This window comes from Oxyura jamaicensis, chromosome Z, assembly GCF_011077185.1.
Source record: "Oxyura jamaicensis isolate SHBP4307 breed ruddy duck chromosome Z, BPBGC_Ojam_1.0, whole genome shotgun sequence".
Taxonomy (NCBI): Eukaryota; Metazoa; Chordata; class Aves; order Anseriformes; family Anatidae; genus Oxyura; species Oxyura jamaicensis.
Window position 1 is genome coordinate 82,257,640 of NC_048926.1, and position 14,953 is coordinate 82,272,592.

The following is a 14,953-nucleotide window of genomic DNA, read 5'->3' on the forward strand; positions in this document are numbered from 1 at the left end:
GGTAACTCTCTGCCTAGTTACAGAACAGCCTGCTTCTTGTGTCAGTTTCCAGTAGTATGTCCTTTAACCACAAGTGAAAGCAACCGATCCCCCACGAAGGCACATCTGCTCCAAGTCCATATTACAGCAGGGAAAAAAATGACACCTTCAGCTATATAAACCAATAAAGACTGTCGGATTTGGTTTGCCCCTGTTGCTACCCAGCAAGCTCCCCACTGGGATAAAGACTGGTGACATTCGCTAAAAAAATGTCAAGAGTGAGGAGAACAAAACTGGATAATGAATCACTCCAAGTACTCAATGCAGCTGGAAGACTGCACCCCACTTCACTCCCCAGCCAAGGGAAGCCAGGATCACCAGACGAGCGCTGCACACTGTGGCTCCATTTATATGTGAACAAATGTACAAAGTTATAGCAGTAGGCATACGTCTTGCAACAGCTACCGAGGAAAGAAGCGACATGTTAAAGAGGTGATGTAACAGGATTGCTGTGGAGGTAGTCTCCCTCCAGCTCTCAGAAGTCTGTAAATGGTAAAGTTAACTCTGCCCCCTTGTGCATCTGCATCATGATACAGTCTGCAATTAAAAGATGACATGCTTCTCTTCTTCACGTTACAGGCTAGCATTTGATCCACTTTTTTTGTCATCTGCAGCGCAGAGACCTGGGACTCCTTCGTGAACACCTCAAACCTAGCTGTGCAGGGATAACTTCTGCTGAGCAGGATGAGGAAGGGTTATGGAGTCTCCCTGGGATCCCCTTCAAATGGACAAAGATGTTGAAATATCAGGTTATGTACAAAGCCTGCCCTTCACACACCTCTCCAAATCTGCAGCTGCGAGCTGTTAGAAAAGCAATTTAAATGGTCTGCTGAAGACAGCACTGCTGTCCAACTTACAGGCTCAAAAATCATGACTCATACTGCCAAAACAACAGGGTTGTTTTATAAATCATGTGATCTCTTCTAATAGTCAATTGGCAAAGGCTGGGGAATTTCTCAGCTGTGCCTCTGATCTTTCCAAGGAAGCATTTAAATCTCTAATCTATGATTGTGATTTCTTCCTTCTTGCTTAAATCAGTGAATCTGTAATCACACACATCCAAAAACCAGTGCTTCAGGACAATGCCATGAGAGACACATAACTTGCAACACAAACTGCCTCTTTCCTGCCGTGGCTCATAAAACAAAAAAAAAATTATACTTCACCTGCTTTAATATATATGCTTATCCATGCACTTATGGCTTTGATTTGAGAAGAAAGGAAAAAAAAAAAAAAAAAAGTGCAATCACAGATTTAACTAAAACAGGCATATTTAGCAACTACCTGAACTTTCACAGTTTTATACTCACACCCACTTCCCATGTGACTGAAAGCAAAGCTCTCAGCAGTCTTTCTCCAGTGTCAGTAAATGAACATTACTCTATAATCCAACAGGACATCTGCAGACACCCACCTTCTTCTTGTGCAACAGAGACTCCACGCTCCTTGCCTGTTTTTAGCCCGTTTTCTCTAGAAGTTACGTCTATGGCACCAGAGTTTCTGTGCATCCGCCCACCTCTACCTCTGTCCACGTGTATCACTGGGGGTCCCAGGGGATGGGGGGATGCAGAAAGAGGCACAAGACCCAGATGTGACCCCCGCTCACCGACCTCATGGCCAGGGCTGACTGCAGAGAAGTGCCTGGACCCACGCCGGCACCCCTGGGTGTTGGGAGGTCGGTCACATTTCCAACACGTTCCTCCAAAGCCAAGCAGTGAGCTCCAGGCTACAGTGAAAACCATTGCTTTCTCCTCTTCTCAGCAATCTCTGGTGAGCAAACCTCCTTTCTCCTCTTTCACTACTCCCTGTGCCTGCTCCTCTGTTCAAGGTAGAGATCTCGGCCTCTCAGGGGCACAGATGGGACGTCTGCCTGCATGTGGCCAAGAGGACCCCCTCCCCACAGACATTAGGAGCACCTTACCACAGGGACTCAAAGGCAAGAAACGGGACTCTGACGTTCTGGAGGGCAGGGTGGCAGCATGTTAGAAAAGAGCAGCCACGGGCCTCCCACCCGCTGGAGGAGCCAGCGACGTCTCACCTGAGTGCCTTCCCACACGTGTGACCGCAGCATTGCCACTGAGCCTCTGGTGTGCCCTCTGCTCCCATGCACGTACCAGATGATGCAGTCTGGACCCTGGCTCTTACTAGTGAAGGACAACTACAAACCCTGGTTTGAGGACTGCAGGCAATGTTCAAGCCACAATTGCTTGTTTCCTCTGCCACCTGGGCTGACAAAAGCCCCTGACAAACACAGCATCCCAGAGCACTCCACCGTTAATTTTCTGTATCTTTGTGGATGGCGACGCCTCCCTGGCATTTTTTTTTTTACCTCAGGTGGCCACAGAATCAATACAAGGATTCTTCCCCTTTTCACTGATGGCAGAGAGACGTTCCTCAGCCAGGAAGAGAAGGTGACTAAAAGCTGACACATCAAAACTGCTTTCTAAGACATCAAGACCCTGCTCCTAGAAACTCGGCCTCCGTATACATAAAGGACCACAGGCTCACGCAGAAGGTCCCCGAGCTGGGCTGCGACCCCAGGAAAGGCCCTGCTGCATCCAGACAGGACTCCCCGCAGCCGGCGGCCACCGAGGGCAGGCGGAGGGCACCCGCAGCCCCCCCACACCCGCCTTAGCCCCGGCAGCCCCGCAGACCGTGTCACCACGGCCATGCCCACCAGCATGCACTGTCCCGGCTCCCCCGGAGAACACCGCTGCCGTTACCTTCATCTCGCTTGCGCTTGTTGCTCTCGGTGCCGGGGGAGGCAATGCCCAGAATCCCGCTGATGGAGTAGGACGAGCCGGCGGAGTCTGTGCTCACAGAGGACACCTGGGTGACGGACCCTGTGGAGGCTGCAAGGCAAGACAAGGCCAGGCAGTCAGCGGGCAGCGCAGCGCGGGCACCAGCCTGGCGGAAAGCCGCCTGCTGCCGTGGCATGGCTGGCGGTTGCCACGGGGCTCTGCTGGCTGCCCGGGAAGGCTCCTCGTGGCAGTAAAACGCCACCTGGCCACACGTCAGCTCACAGCCCCAGGCGGGTGGAAGGCTCCGAGGACATGGCAGCATGGGGAGGAGAGACTGGAAATGGGACGGGGGGCACACGGCAGCTCACAGGCTGGCCCTGCACTGGCACGTCCCTACATCCCTGAGGGCCCCGCACCGCAGGGCCCGCACAGAGCAAAACCTGAAATCCCAGCTGCCGCGACCAACCCCGAGCCCCGAGAAGCAAGACTGCTCATCTCCGCTCTTGGTTTTCTCAGTGAGAGGCAGCCCCTAGGCTACCAGAGCAACCTGATGGCTGCTTTCCCTGCTCAGAGATTGCTTTGGCATTTTCAGGAAAGACAGACCCAGGATGCTGGACTGCAGCATGATCTGTGTGACGAGCTCAGCATTTACCACAGCTCTTTGCGAGCTGCTGTGCCTCTCACAGCACCAGCCTACCTTTGCCAAAAAGCCAGCAAGTGCTTTGCCCATTTCACAGGTGGAAGCCTGAAGACCCAGAAGAACCAAGACACACACACACCCGCCTGCCTCCCTCCTGCATAAGGAGCACGATCTTATCTTTGCCACAGCGGCTTTCACCGCAGAGGCTGCCTCATCAGTCAGGACACCCTTCCCAGAGACCACCTCCTGCAGCCTTGCATGAGTCCTGGCTGAATATTGCTGGTCTGCATCTGAATTAAAGTTTAGGAAAGTTTTGCTACTTCTTCACTCAAGACTGCAAGTGCACAAAGAATTATGGAAGGGATGGCTGATAGATGAAAAAAATGAAAAAAAAAATAATGAAAAAACACATTCAAAACTACTTACTGACTAATGATGCAGAAAATGTTATGAATAAGTATCCCTTTCTTGATTTATTACTTTAATTATCTGACATTCTATAGACCCCCATTAGTGGGGTTTTTTGGTTTAGATTTCAATTTTCTGTCTCATGGTGAAAGCTATTTATCATAATAATCAGTAAAATTCAAAACCTTTTAGCAGTATTTATAAAATTCATTTACTATGTTCAGTCCTTGGAGAATGACAAAGAAGGTGCATTAGCACGTGTGCTGAAGTGTTTTATGCAGAATTATCTGTCCATAAGAATGATTAAAAGTTCTTTAGAATATTTGTAATCCATTGTGCTATTTTTTTAATATTTAAAAAAAAAAAAAAAGTTTTTCTTACCTATGCTGTGACTGGAGGCTGGGACTTGCTGATTGGGTGGCTGCTGCACCTTTGTCCGTATGATCCTGTAAGTAGTTGAAAAGAAATGGCTACTTAGCAGTAAGCAGACAATTGCAGGGGACACACCATACACTACTTTTTCACTTCGGGATATCTACGTCAATACAAAAGTTTCTTTTTGTGTATTGCAGGCAGAGCCAGGACTACATTTTTGCCACCAGACCAAGTCATCAGGGACATTTGTATGACCAGCTCCTACATACTCCCTGAGATCCAGCAGAGGGTGGTGCTTCAGTCCCTTTGAAGACATGGTCCTAAGGCCCAAGAAGGACGCTTCTGTAGCCATTTGGCCACCGGCTAGGCCCAACGCCACGTCTTCAGGGAACCAGACACTGCTGAGTTCAAGCGCCCCGCTAGCCTGCTATCTGCAGCCGTGGGTGCTTGAGCACATTGGTAAATCTGTCACTAAACCACCCTGGGAACAGTACTCGCACATCTAAAGAACCTGGATACCTCTGAAAGGATTCTGCTTATCCAAATTAATAGTAAAACAAAACTGTGATGGATTAAATGCTAATCTTAAAAGCTGAATAACTACATTGTCATTGCTGGGGACGGCCTCTGCTCTGAGTTACAATGATGTAAATCGGGAAACATTCAAAGGAGCAGAGACGACAAAAGGCATGTGTTGTGCTACAGGACAAAGGGCAGCTGTTAAGAAGAGCTGGGGAAGTGCTCTATCAAACGCTCACCTGCCGATGCACTGTTAAAAAAGAAAAGAAGGGGTCTGAAACGCCTCCAGGGATTACACAGTTCTGCCACAGGCTGCAGTGGAATCAAAATGGGCTTGAGCGAGGCACGCTCCTTAGTCAAATCGCATGTCTCTGTTTTATGCACTGTTTACGCAGTTGTAATGCTGTGGTAAGCATTTATCCTGTGTTGACCTAGCAAACTCTGTTCCCATTTCTGCCTGCCTTGAATTTGGAAGAGGGGAGCAGAGGGGAGGCGTGAGACAGATGTGACGTGGGGATGCATCATGAGAACACAGAACAGTTACTTGCTGGAAAGTTACCCCCTGAGCCTGTACAGGAACCTGCACTGGCGATGCCCACCGCCCTCCTCAGCACAGGACTCGCTGCCTGCCCCTTCCCTTCCCTTCCCTTCCCTATGGGGCTAGGTGTGAAAACAAGTCTACACGCAGCTGTCAGCACCAAGGTGAAGCCGTTGGCTGATAGACGCCTTCAGACTCCTTGCTGACAGGGTCCCTTGCTGCTTCTTCCTCTGCACAGGGCACAGCAGCCGGCCGCACTCTGGAGCTGCAGGGAGCCGTGCAGGCAGATTGGTGGGGGAGAGCTTGCAGCCGAGGATGACAAAGGACCCCGCAGGAGCAAGACTGAAAATAGCACCCTGTACGAGGCTTCCTTCCTGTCACGCCAAAGGAAGGGTGTCTGGGGCCTTCTGACGCAGAGATATCTTCATCTCTGGAGGGACAGGGGACTGGAGCACGCTAAAGCAGCTGGGCAGCTTATTTGAGCAAAGCGAATCGCAATGATTAATTATGCCTTAGTTGCACGGAGTTGCTCCTGCTGCGGAAGAGTGGCCTATTATTAATATTAATTAATGTTACTAATTAATAATAGTAGTTATTATTCATTTATATAAGGGGGCAGCAACTCAAATTCGTCTGCTGTAATGCACCCCCCGTAGCAAGGACATGCTAGGCGTAGACCGCCACGGAGGCTTCGCGGGGCAGCGCCCCAGCCCCCGGCTCGGCACAGCACAGCCCTGGGGCACCACTTCTCCCCGCAGAGGGGAGGCAGTGCGGCGGCTCTCACACCCCGCACTGCAGGCTGCCGCTGCGCGGAGGCGTACGGCTCAGTTCACCTGGCCCCTGCCAAGGCGGTGCCCGTCCTGCGTGGCTTCTGGTGGGAGCTGGCGGCGGGGGCTGAAAGGCAACGTCCCGTTTGCACCTCAGGGCTGGATAAGGGCGTTATGCCTCCATACCAGGAGTCTGCATCCTTGGTGCGTGATGGCCCTATCTGCAAAGTCGTGAAACGTGGGAGGACAAGTCCAAAGACTGCACCATGGAACTGTGAGGATTTAGCATCAAAGCCAAGTATTTTGATGTAGCTTCCCGGTTCTTGTCATAACGGTTTGGTTTGGGTTTGGGGGATGTGCTCCGAGGCTGGCAAAAACAGTTCACCAGGTAAACAAGCTGACTCAAAAAGATCATGTGAATTTCAAAAGGGGTTTCACACCCTTCAGAAAAGGGAAAGGTCTTAGCCACAGCTGCAGGCAGATGAGAAAGAATGAGATTTCCAGCCAAATAACGTGGCTGTAGATCATGAAATGGAGATTCTGATGAGAAGGCAATGAGTGCGCAGACATTATCAAGGATAAAGCAGGAGGCAGAACAAGGAAAGTGGATCAAAACACACTGGAACCTACTTAGTGCCTCTGCATTCTAGAGCTACGAGTGCATTTTTGGTAGTCTTTTGGAGAACGCTTGAAGCCCTACCACATAAACACCGGACTGCTCATAGCAGCGTCAATGCTTCTGACATGACAGGTGCTGAGCTGACTTCTACGGAAGCAAAGGTTTGCCCTTATTTATCTGAGAGCAGACAGCGCAGGATTTTCCTTCAATTTTCATGGTGTCCATATCATTCCTCAAATCCTTTTTTAAATCGAAAATGCAAGGTCCGTAGCATTACTAAGTGCTGCCTCGGAGTCTAAGCTAGACAGGAACTTCCAGGCAGTAGCAAGGACTGCGGGTGAGCTGGCCCGTTTTTGCACTTTACCATGCGGATGGATGACTCCACTCTTAGTTCAGCAAGACAGAGCCACCACTCTGCACGAACACTGGGGAAGCCACTCCTGCTACTCAAGCGGCAACTCCATGAATGCAAATCAGGTTGGGATAGCCAATAAAAGAAGAGCGTATCAATTTATTTCACGTCCATGGACACAGATGGGACTTTATAGCTAGCTGCACTCAAAGAATTTGCATGAAATCGCACAAGTGAGAACCATCTCACCAGAGCAGTGAGACCAAAGCCCGGTACAGAAAATACTCCAGAGAGAAAATGAAAAGGCTCGGCTTGCCAGGGGCTGGTGGTGTGCCTGGGGGTGCCTGCATGCTCTGCCTTCCAGGTATTAATCCCCTATTATCACTCTGGAGGGCTGGAGACATAGCTGAGTACTTGACAGGGTTTTTTCAACACCAGTCGTGGACATCCTTTGGATGCAGGTTAGTACAGACCTTCAGACCTCGGTGTGAGCACAGACCTGCCTACCCAAGTTGGGACAAAGCTCACAAACATTGGACTGAGGCTGCAGATAAGACTGTCCTGCGTTTTCACAAGGGAATTCAAGGCCAATTTAAATATATCTGCTTAACATGCAGACACTACCAGCCAGATTTCCCTGGTTTATCCATGCCGACAGTACCAGACCGCGGCCAGCAGAGTTCTAGGCCAACTGCAGCAGTACTGAGCAGGACAGGAGGACCTTGAGACCCGTGCTATGGATCATCTCCTGAGGTACCTAGGTGCCTGTCTTTTTCCAGATCAACACCGCCACCCGACCCAGCTGCAGTCTCAGCTTTCCCCAAGAGGAAGCACTTCCCGCTGAGTCCCCAGCACAGTGGAGGCCGCATTTTTATCAGATCAACACAGATCTTTACCAGCAAGAACTGCAATTCACGGACTGGGGAATGGGAAAGGACAGAAAAGAAGCAGAGGCCGATAGCACAACCTGCCCGGTCCTAGGAAATATTTATGACTGTGAGGCTTCCGCCACCAGGGTGACCCCACAGCCACTCGAAAGCCCCAAATACACTATGTAAACACATGCAAACTGCATTTCTTGCAAACAACCCCAAACACACAGTTCTACTGACAAATGAGGATTCAGTGAACAACACTTCCTGGCAAAGGCCCTCCCCAGGACCATACAAATCTTTACCTGTTAATTGAACTGACGCTGGGCACGGTGTCATTATCGCATACTCTCTCAGCAAGAAGTCTATCCCTGATCTCCCAGGCAAACATGGTAGGATTTTGGCGTTTGTACTCTGCAATTTTTTCGACGACTTTGGGTGTGGCGACCTTTGGTTTTGATCCTCCAATCACTCCAGGCTTAATACTGCCGGTTTCATAATACCTGGGACAACATCCAAAACAAACCTTTAGTTATCACAAGTGGACAGAGAGCATGCTCTGAGATTTATAGAGAACATAATTTCAAGGAAACCAAACACCAGCAAATCCTGAGACACATCTTCACTTTCACATACATATTTTCCGCCTATGTAGTGTTTTATCACCTAGTAGATTAACTTACAGTAATTGGAATTGGGCCATAGGATAGAATGTGTATTTTTTCATAACAGAAAGACAAAAGAAACAGTGCAAGACTAAAAGGCATCCTGGGATCCAAATTTAAGTGCAAATATGTGATATTAATCAGGGGTATTGGCAATAATAGAAACAAATCACGCCAAAGACCACTTTTTGCAGTAAATTACTGTTTCTAAAGAAATTCTCTGTCATTAATATCTAGAATGTGTTATCATTTCACAGTGAAATCAAGGCTGGGTATCGAATTTTATGTGCACCTTCAAAACAAATATGCTGGGATACCTTTTTCCCATTTAGCTGTTTCGATATATATGTTACTGTTTTAAGAGGTAATATTTTTCATAATATATTATTTTTAATATTCTGCTTCTAATAGTCGTAACCATAAATTTTAAGGCAAAGGGAGCTGTCCACATTCTCGGGGGGTTCAGCTGATTTGGGTGTTGATTTATCTGACCGGCTCCACGATGCGTTCTCACACACACAATCTTTACACACGCGAGCAGTTCTGCTGATGTCATACAAGGGAAGGTGGTGGGATTGCATCCCTAAACTGACTGAGATATGTCAGACGGATTTTTTTTCTCTCTTTTGCACGTAAATCACAGAAGCACAACTGCCTTTAGTAGAATTGCAACAAAATGTCGCGGCTGAGATCCCCAGCCCCATCCATCTCCCCCTTTTTAATAAGCAAAGTCTTGAAAATGCTGTTAAAAATATGTCCATAAGATACTACCCATTGAAGACCAGAGAAGAGACTAGGAATGAAATCACGCTCCTCTGTGCTGAGATTTCAGGGAGTGCAACACAAGATATTCTCCTGATCACACATTTTTTGTATCTTGTGAATTTCCTTGTAACCAGATGAAAAATAAATCCCCAGGCTACCTGCAACCACTGCCCTAGCTGCCCTTATCTGGCTCATCCTTTCTGAACAGACCCTGACTTCATGAGCCTTTCAACCAGAGACCCACCAAGACGTAGTCGCTTAGCGGCTTAAACATGTCCACCGACTGCTCTGTGCCCAATTTCCAGTAAGGAGCTCAGAAGAGACTACCAAATAAGCATGTAAGATTATTTCTTAACGTGTTTTCTCTGCAGCTACTTGACATACCCATTATATCAAAAATAAAATAAAATAAAATAATAAAAAATACAGCCTTTCCAGCATGAGCAGGTCAGAACACAGGCCGCACAGTGAACATTTATCTCACTGTAGCATGCAACCAATGTTCGTTAGATTTCTGTCAGGTCTCTAGTTTCTAATCTTCCTTGGAGAGCTCTGTGTGGGGGGCCTAAAATTCCTTTGAAGGCACTAATACCATGTTGTTTGTACATGTTTTCAGATATTCTGGATGCAGGTGTGGACAAGCCATTTAGGTAATATTAGTAACGGACCGCGTCAAGAGTCAGAGACAGATTAACCCTCCTAGTGTCCCTTAGTCATGAGCTTTAGGGAAGGAGGGCAATATTTTGCTCCCCCTGTGCTTAATTTTCTGAGGACATGATAAAATTAAGGCAAACTTGGGTCACAAGCTTTCTAAAACCTTACATCCCTGGCCCCGTAACCTTTTCAAATAGAACTCCTACTGTAAGAAGGGTGTGGAAGGAAGCCATACAATGAATGCCACCCAAACAGAAAGTTGTAATTTTCCTCCTTCCAGCTGAAACCATGGATCCTACGAGCGTTCCTTTGCGTCCATCTCTCACACGGCCGCGCTGCACCTTCGGGCAGCATCCTGCGGCCAGCTCCCCCCCTGATGGAGAACCACCCTGATGGCACAAAAAGCGGGCACGAGCAAGCTGGGGGAGCAGTCACCGTGTGGACAAGGCGGTGTTTCCCACAGCTGACTCTGCTAGGGGTGGGTAACGCATGGCAGCAGACGCCCCCGGCACCCCGGTGCTGCCAGCTGGCGCAGCAGCGGTGAGCTCGCTGCGGGACTGTGGGTGGAGGCACTTTCCCAAAACGCGGCCACAGCAACGGGACGAAGACGTGGTGCCCTCCAGACAGTGAGAACTTCACTTCGGAATCCTTTAGCCACGGCCTGCCGACCTCCCCTCACCACCCTGAGCTGTGCACAAGCGCGCACACGTTCGCAGGCGGCTTGTCCCGCGCGGGAGGGCGCGGGGTCAGGCCCAGACCTGGGCAGCCAGGAGAACCGCAGCCGGGCTCGGGGAACCACCAGCAACACGACTGCCGACGCCTTCTGCTTCACCCGAGCAACTAACGGAGGGAGCAGGCACGAAGCAGAGGCAGGCTGCGCAGCGCTGGCATCCCTGACTCCCATCTCCGAGTGAGAGGCGAGGCTGGCTGCACTCAGATTCATTTCACGCGCACAAGGGCCTGGCCCTTTTGCTGCCAACAAATTGGCAATGCAGGTAAAGATTGTGCACCCCCGCAGCACGCACCTCTGGGACAGTGACAGTGCCACCTGCACGGCAACCAACTGGTCCCCGGCCTACGGGCTGCCCAGTACGAGGCTGATTTTTAAGGCTGCCTTGAGGGCTGATAGGAAAATTCCAACCCTAAAATCCCAAATGTAAAGATTTTTCGTAAGGGCTCCTGTTCTTCACACACACACAAACACACACACACACACACAGAGCTCCAATTACAGTGACATTTTACCCACCATAATTATTAGTTATGAAAATAATGAGGTATGAAATTCCAATTTATTTTTGACAACTTTAATGACAAAGCTTTGGAGCTTCATTCTCAGCTGTATACCGCAAATGTATCTAATGATAAATCTATTCAAATGAGCAAAAGTAAAACCACTGGACATTTGCCCAGCAAATAAATTGCCCATTTCTTAGTTTTACATTGGTCCTGATGGGAATTGTTGGTAAGTCTGCTGCAGTGCAGAGCGTCACAAATCAAACTATATAATGGTCACACCAGGAGCAGAAACCTGTACTGAGCATGGGTGCACAGCTCTGGCAGTATGCAGTCGCCTGCGAGGGGCAGGCAGGTCTCAGATAAAGCCCCCAGAAAGTTTTTGTCTATCAAGTAGTAAAGGGGTCGGTGTCCTTAACGTCATGCCAGTGTAAGACCAGGAGCAATGGTTATGACCTGCAGGGGAATGCACCTCTGAGCAGCTAATGCACGGAGAGGGACAGATGCTCAGCTTAACCCGTACACCAGCTCATGCAACTCTAAAGGCACATTGCCCAAGACTAGTGAGATCAGCGGGTAAGTGCAGATAACAGGGTGTTACGGGGAAAAGAATGCTGTCTTCTACTGAACCAGGGGAGCCCATGACTTCAGCAAGGAAATTTGCTTGCGAACACTTAAATTGTCACTGAGAGATCAGAAATGCTGCTAATCTGAGCAGGATCTCACACATACTACAGGGAAAAGGTCCTTTTACAGTTTTCACAGCAAAGCATGGAGAAGAGGAAGACGGTACAAATAATAACAGTGGAAGTAAAATGCCAAACAATGAAATTAACTGTTAAAGTTTAGAGTTTGTAAATATGTCAGAAGTTAACTTTTACAAATTATCAAAAAAAAAAAAAAAAAGAACACCCATATTATAGCAGCAACAAGAATTAAAAAATAATAATAATATTTTTTAAAAATCCTTACTATAAGATGGCTAGATACCTCAGAACTTTCATCCTGGAATCCAAAACTACTTCAGTACAGTACTTTATACAAATGATGTTCAGAAGATACAAAGAAGAAAGGATTTTTTTAAAAAACCTGAATCTGATTCATATTTTAAAACAAAATCAGGAAATGATAAGAATTTAGAGACTAATTTGCCGTCTCTGTACTGGTTCGAGCAAGTTCCATCTGGATGGAAGCTACTCCCAAATAACCAAACGTAAGATGGTTAACAGCTACTTATCGTATTCTCTGCTCTGAGAACATATTCCACCGCAACAGTAGGAAAAGACCTCAGATTGAACAGTGGGACAGATTTCAATACAGCCTGTGTGAATGAAGGTTTGAGAATGTTCGTGCAGCGTAGAATGATAAAATTGCTAAAAGTAGGTCTTCTTCAGAAAGCACGAGTTACTTTCCCTGAACGTTCCCCAACTTGTCTTTCCTCTCCATTTTACTGAAGCCGACTCACAGATTTCTTTACGCATTCACAGCAGACTACTGCAGAATATACCTACAAATACACCAAATATCACACACAAATACACCAAATATCACGCGTGGCGTTGCGCACTGTGCGTTAGAATTACCTGTAAGGGACTGTGAAGAGGGCTAGATAAACACATAAACAGTTGCCTTTTTTTCACACGTCAGGCATATAAAATCATGAGTGGTGATCATGAGCCCTTGTCCTCGCTCGTTGGTGACCTTCAATTAAGGGTGTTTTTTTCTCTTGACGGACACGAGAGATTTGTCGCCCACCCTTACCTGCCAAGTATTTTGCTGACGCAGCCATGGCTGACGCGGAGCTGCCTGGAGATGTCACACGGCCTGACCCCTTGGTGGGCAAGCTCCACGATCCTTTGGCGAACGACATCTGGGAGGGGGCGGCCGTTCACAAAAACACCCCCCAGCTGATTCACACCTCCATGTCCTGAAACAGACCGGGGCAGGGGGGAAAGGCAGGAAAAAGAACAGCGTTGTCAGAGTTGGAAGAGACCGGTGCACGGCAGTCCTCGCAGCGGCGCCGTCCACCCCGCTCCTCCAGGCATGGGCCATGGCCCTCCCAAAGACAGGGCCAAGGCTGCCGGACCACGGACCCCGTGGGCAGGCCTGGAGGTGCCCCGTGGGAAAGAGTCGGCTGCCGGCTGCGAGGCCAAGTCAAATAAAGCTGGGTGACTGCTCAGCATACGCATTATTTGTGTCTAGGCACAAAAGGGGGTGCCTGCAATTAAACGTGTCATTTTTTCAAAACAACTGAACTTAATCGAGAGTGCGGGAAAAAAAAAAAAAAAAAGCAGAGAATGACTTCTGCTCCAATAATTTATAGCAGTCTTGGCAGGTATTACGATCGCCCAAATGAAATGTGAACACTGAGGCAAGCCCAATGTGTTACTCCTTTTGTAGCAGATTTGCACTGCTCGCCTTTAGCAAGGTGAGTCATGTCAGACGGGAGATGGGACTCGGTTAGATGGATGGTGGTGAAACCACGTAAAACCCACAAACACGTACGTATTAATCCCATCCACCAAGTGGGAAAATATAATTAACCCTTGTGGTGTTAATCATCCAGACTACTTAGATCGGAGAGAGTGGAAAATTGAAAACAGAAGCAGTAGGGGCAGTACAAGATGCCAATGCTGAAACAAAAATAATAGATAAAATGTCTCTATTTACACAGAAATTGAGTGGTACTGAATAAAGTGACAAGTCAAACGCCCCGGTGTTTATACTTATATGCATACATATACACACATATATATATAAAGCAGTTGTATTTAAATCTAGCCATTGCACCACGGACAAACTGCTGTCAAACTTTGCAAACACCTTCTAAAACTACCAGGACAAATAATGAATCCACACAGAATATGTGGTTGTCAAAGCCAGTTAAAGCCTGCAAAGAGCGGAGGAGTGTTGCCCTGCCCTTATCAGTGCTTGAAGCAGACCCTTCCCAGAGGCTGAATGCCGCTTCAGGCTCGAGGTGTATCCCAAGTTTGTTGGGAGCAGACCCAGGGCAGCAGGGCTGCCTTCAGCACTGCCAAAGGAGCTCCCGGTCACGCGCAGGGAATGCGGCGCTGCACCGGCGCTGCAATGGGAGCGTGGCCAGAGGGAAGAGAGAAAACCCACCGCTCACTAAGGACAAAAATGCAGGAGCAACCCAACAAAGCTGTAGTGAACGAGGTGTCAGGGCTTTCACCTCCTAACAGCTTTAATTGCATGAAATCACGGACAGGGCATTCAGTACCAATGACAAAATTCTGCAGGTGGGGGAGGTCTGGAAAGGGAAAGGAAGGAAGGAGTGAGGAAGGGAGGAAGGGAGGGAGGCAGGGAAGGAGGGAGGGAAGGAAAAGGAAGGAAGGAAGGAAGGAAGGGGAGAAAGGAAGAGGGGGGGGGGGGGAGGAAGGGAGGGAGGGAGAAAGGGAGGAGAAAAAATTAAGTATTTCCTTTGGAGACCCTCTCCGGGCCGAAAGCCCAGCCCACCCCGCGGCCGCCGGGGGAACAAAGGCTGCGGGTGACTCCCGCCTGGGGCCGGAGCGGGGCGCGGGGAGTCCGCGGGACGCCCCCAGCCCTGCCGCCGCCCGCTCGAGCGGGAGCGGCGTCGAAGCGCCGGGCGCCGTCCCCTCGGCACCTGCCGGGCGCCCCCCGAGCTCCATGCGGGGCTGGCCCCGGCCGGGTGGTCGCGAACTGGGGCTGCGGGACCCCGGCTCCGGTTCTTGGCTCTCCCCTCACGGCAGAGCGGAGCCCAGCGGAGTCGGGGACGGTGACG

General features: G+C 49.1%; 1 protein-coding gene across 1 annotated transcript in view; it reads right to left on the reverse strand.

Annotated features, from left to right (window-relative positions):
• Positions 1-13,127, reverse strand: part of PAX5 (paired box 5) — a gene marked incomplete at its 5' end in the record, with an annotated part of 116,034 nt that extends 102,907 nt beyond the window's left edge. Inside the window, 4 exons of the mRNA XM_035310784.1 lie at positions 2,763-2,891; positions 4,210-4,274; positions 8,176-8,373; positions 12,952-13,127. Of these exons, the coding sequence (XP_035166675.1) occupies positions 2,763-2,891; positions 4,210-4,274; positions 8,176-8,373; positions 12,952-13,127 (568 nt within the window). The remainder of the gene's footprint in view (positions 1-2,762; positions 2,892-4,209; positions 4,275-8,175; positions 8,374-12,951) is intronic.
• Positions 13,128-14,953: the final 1,826 nt, after the last annotated feature.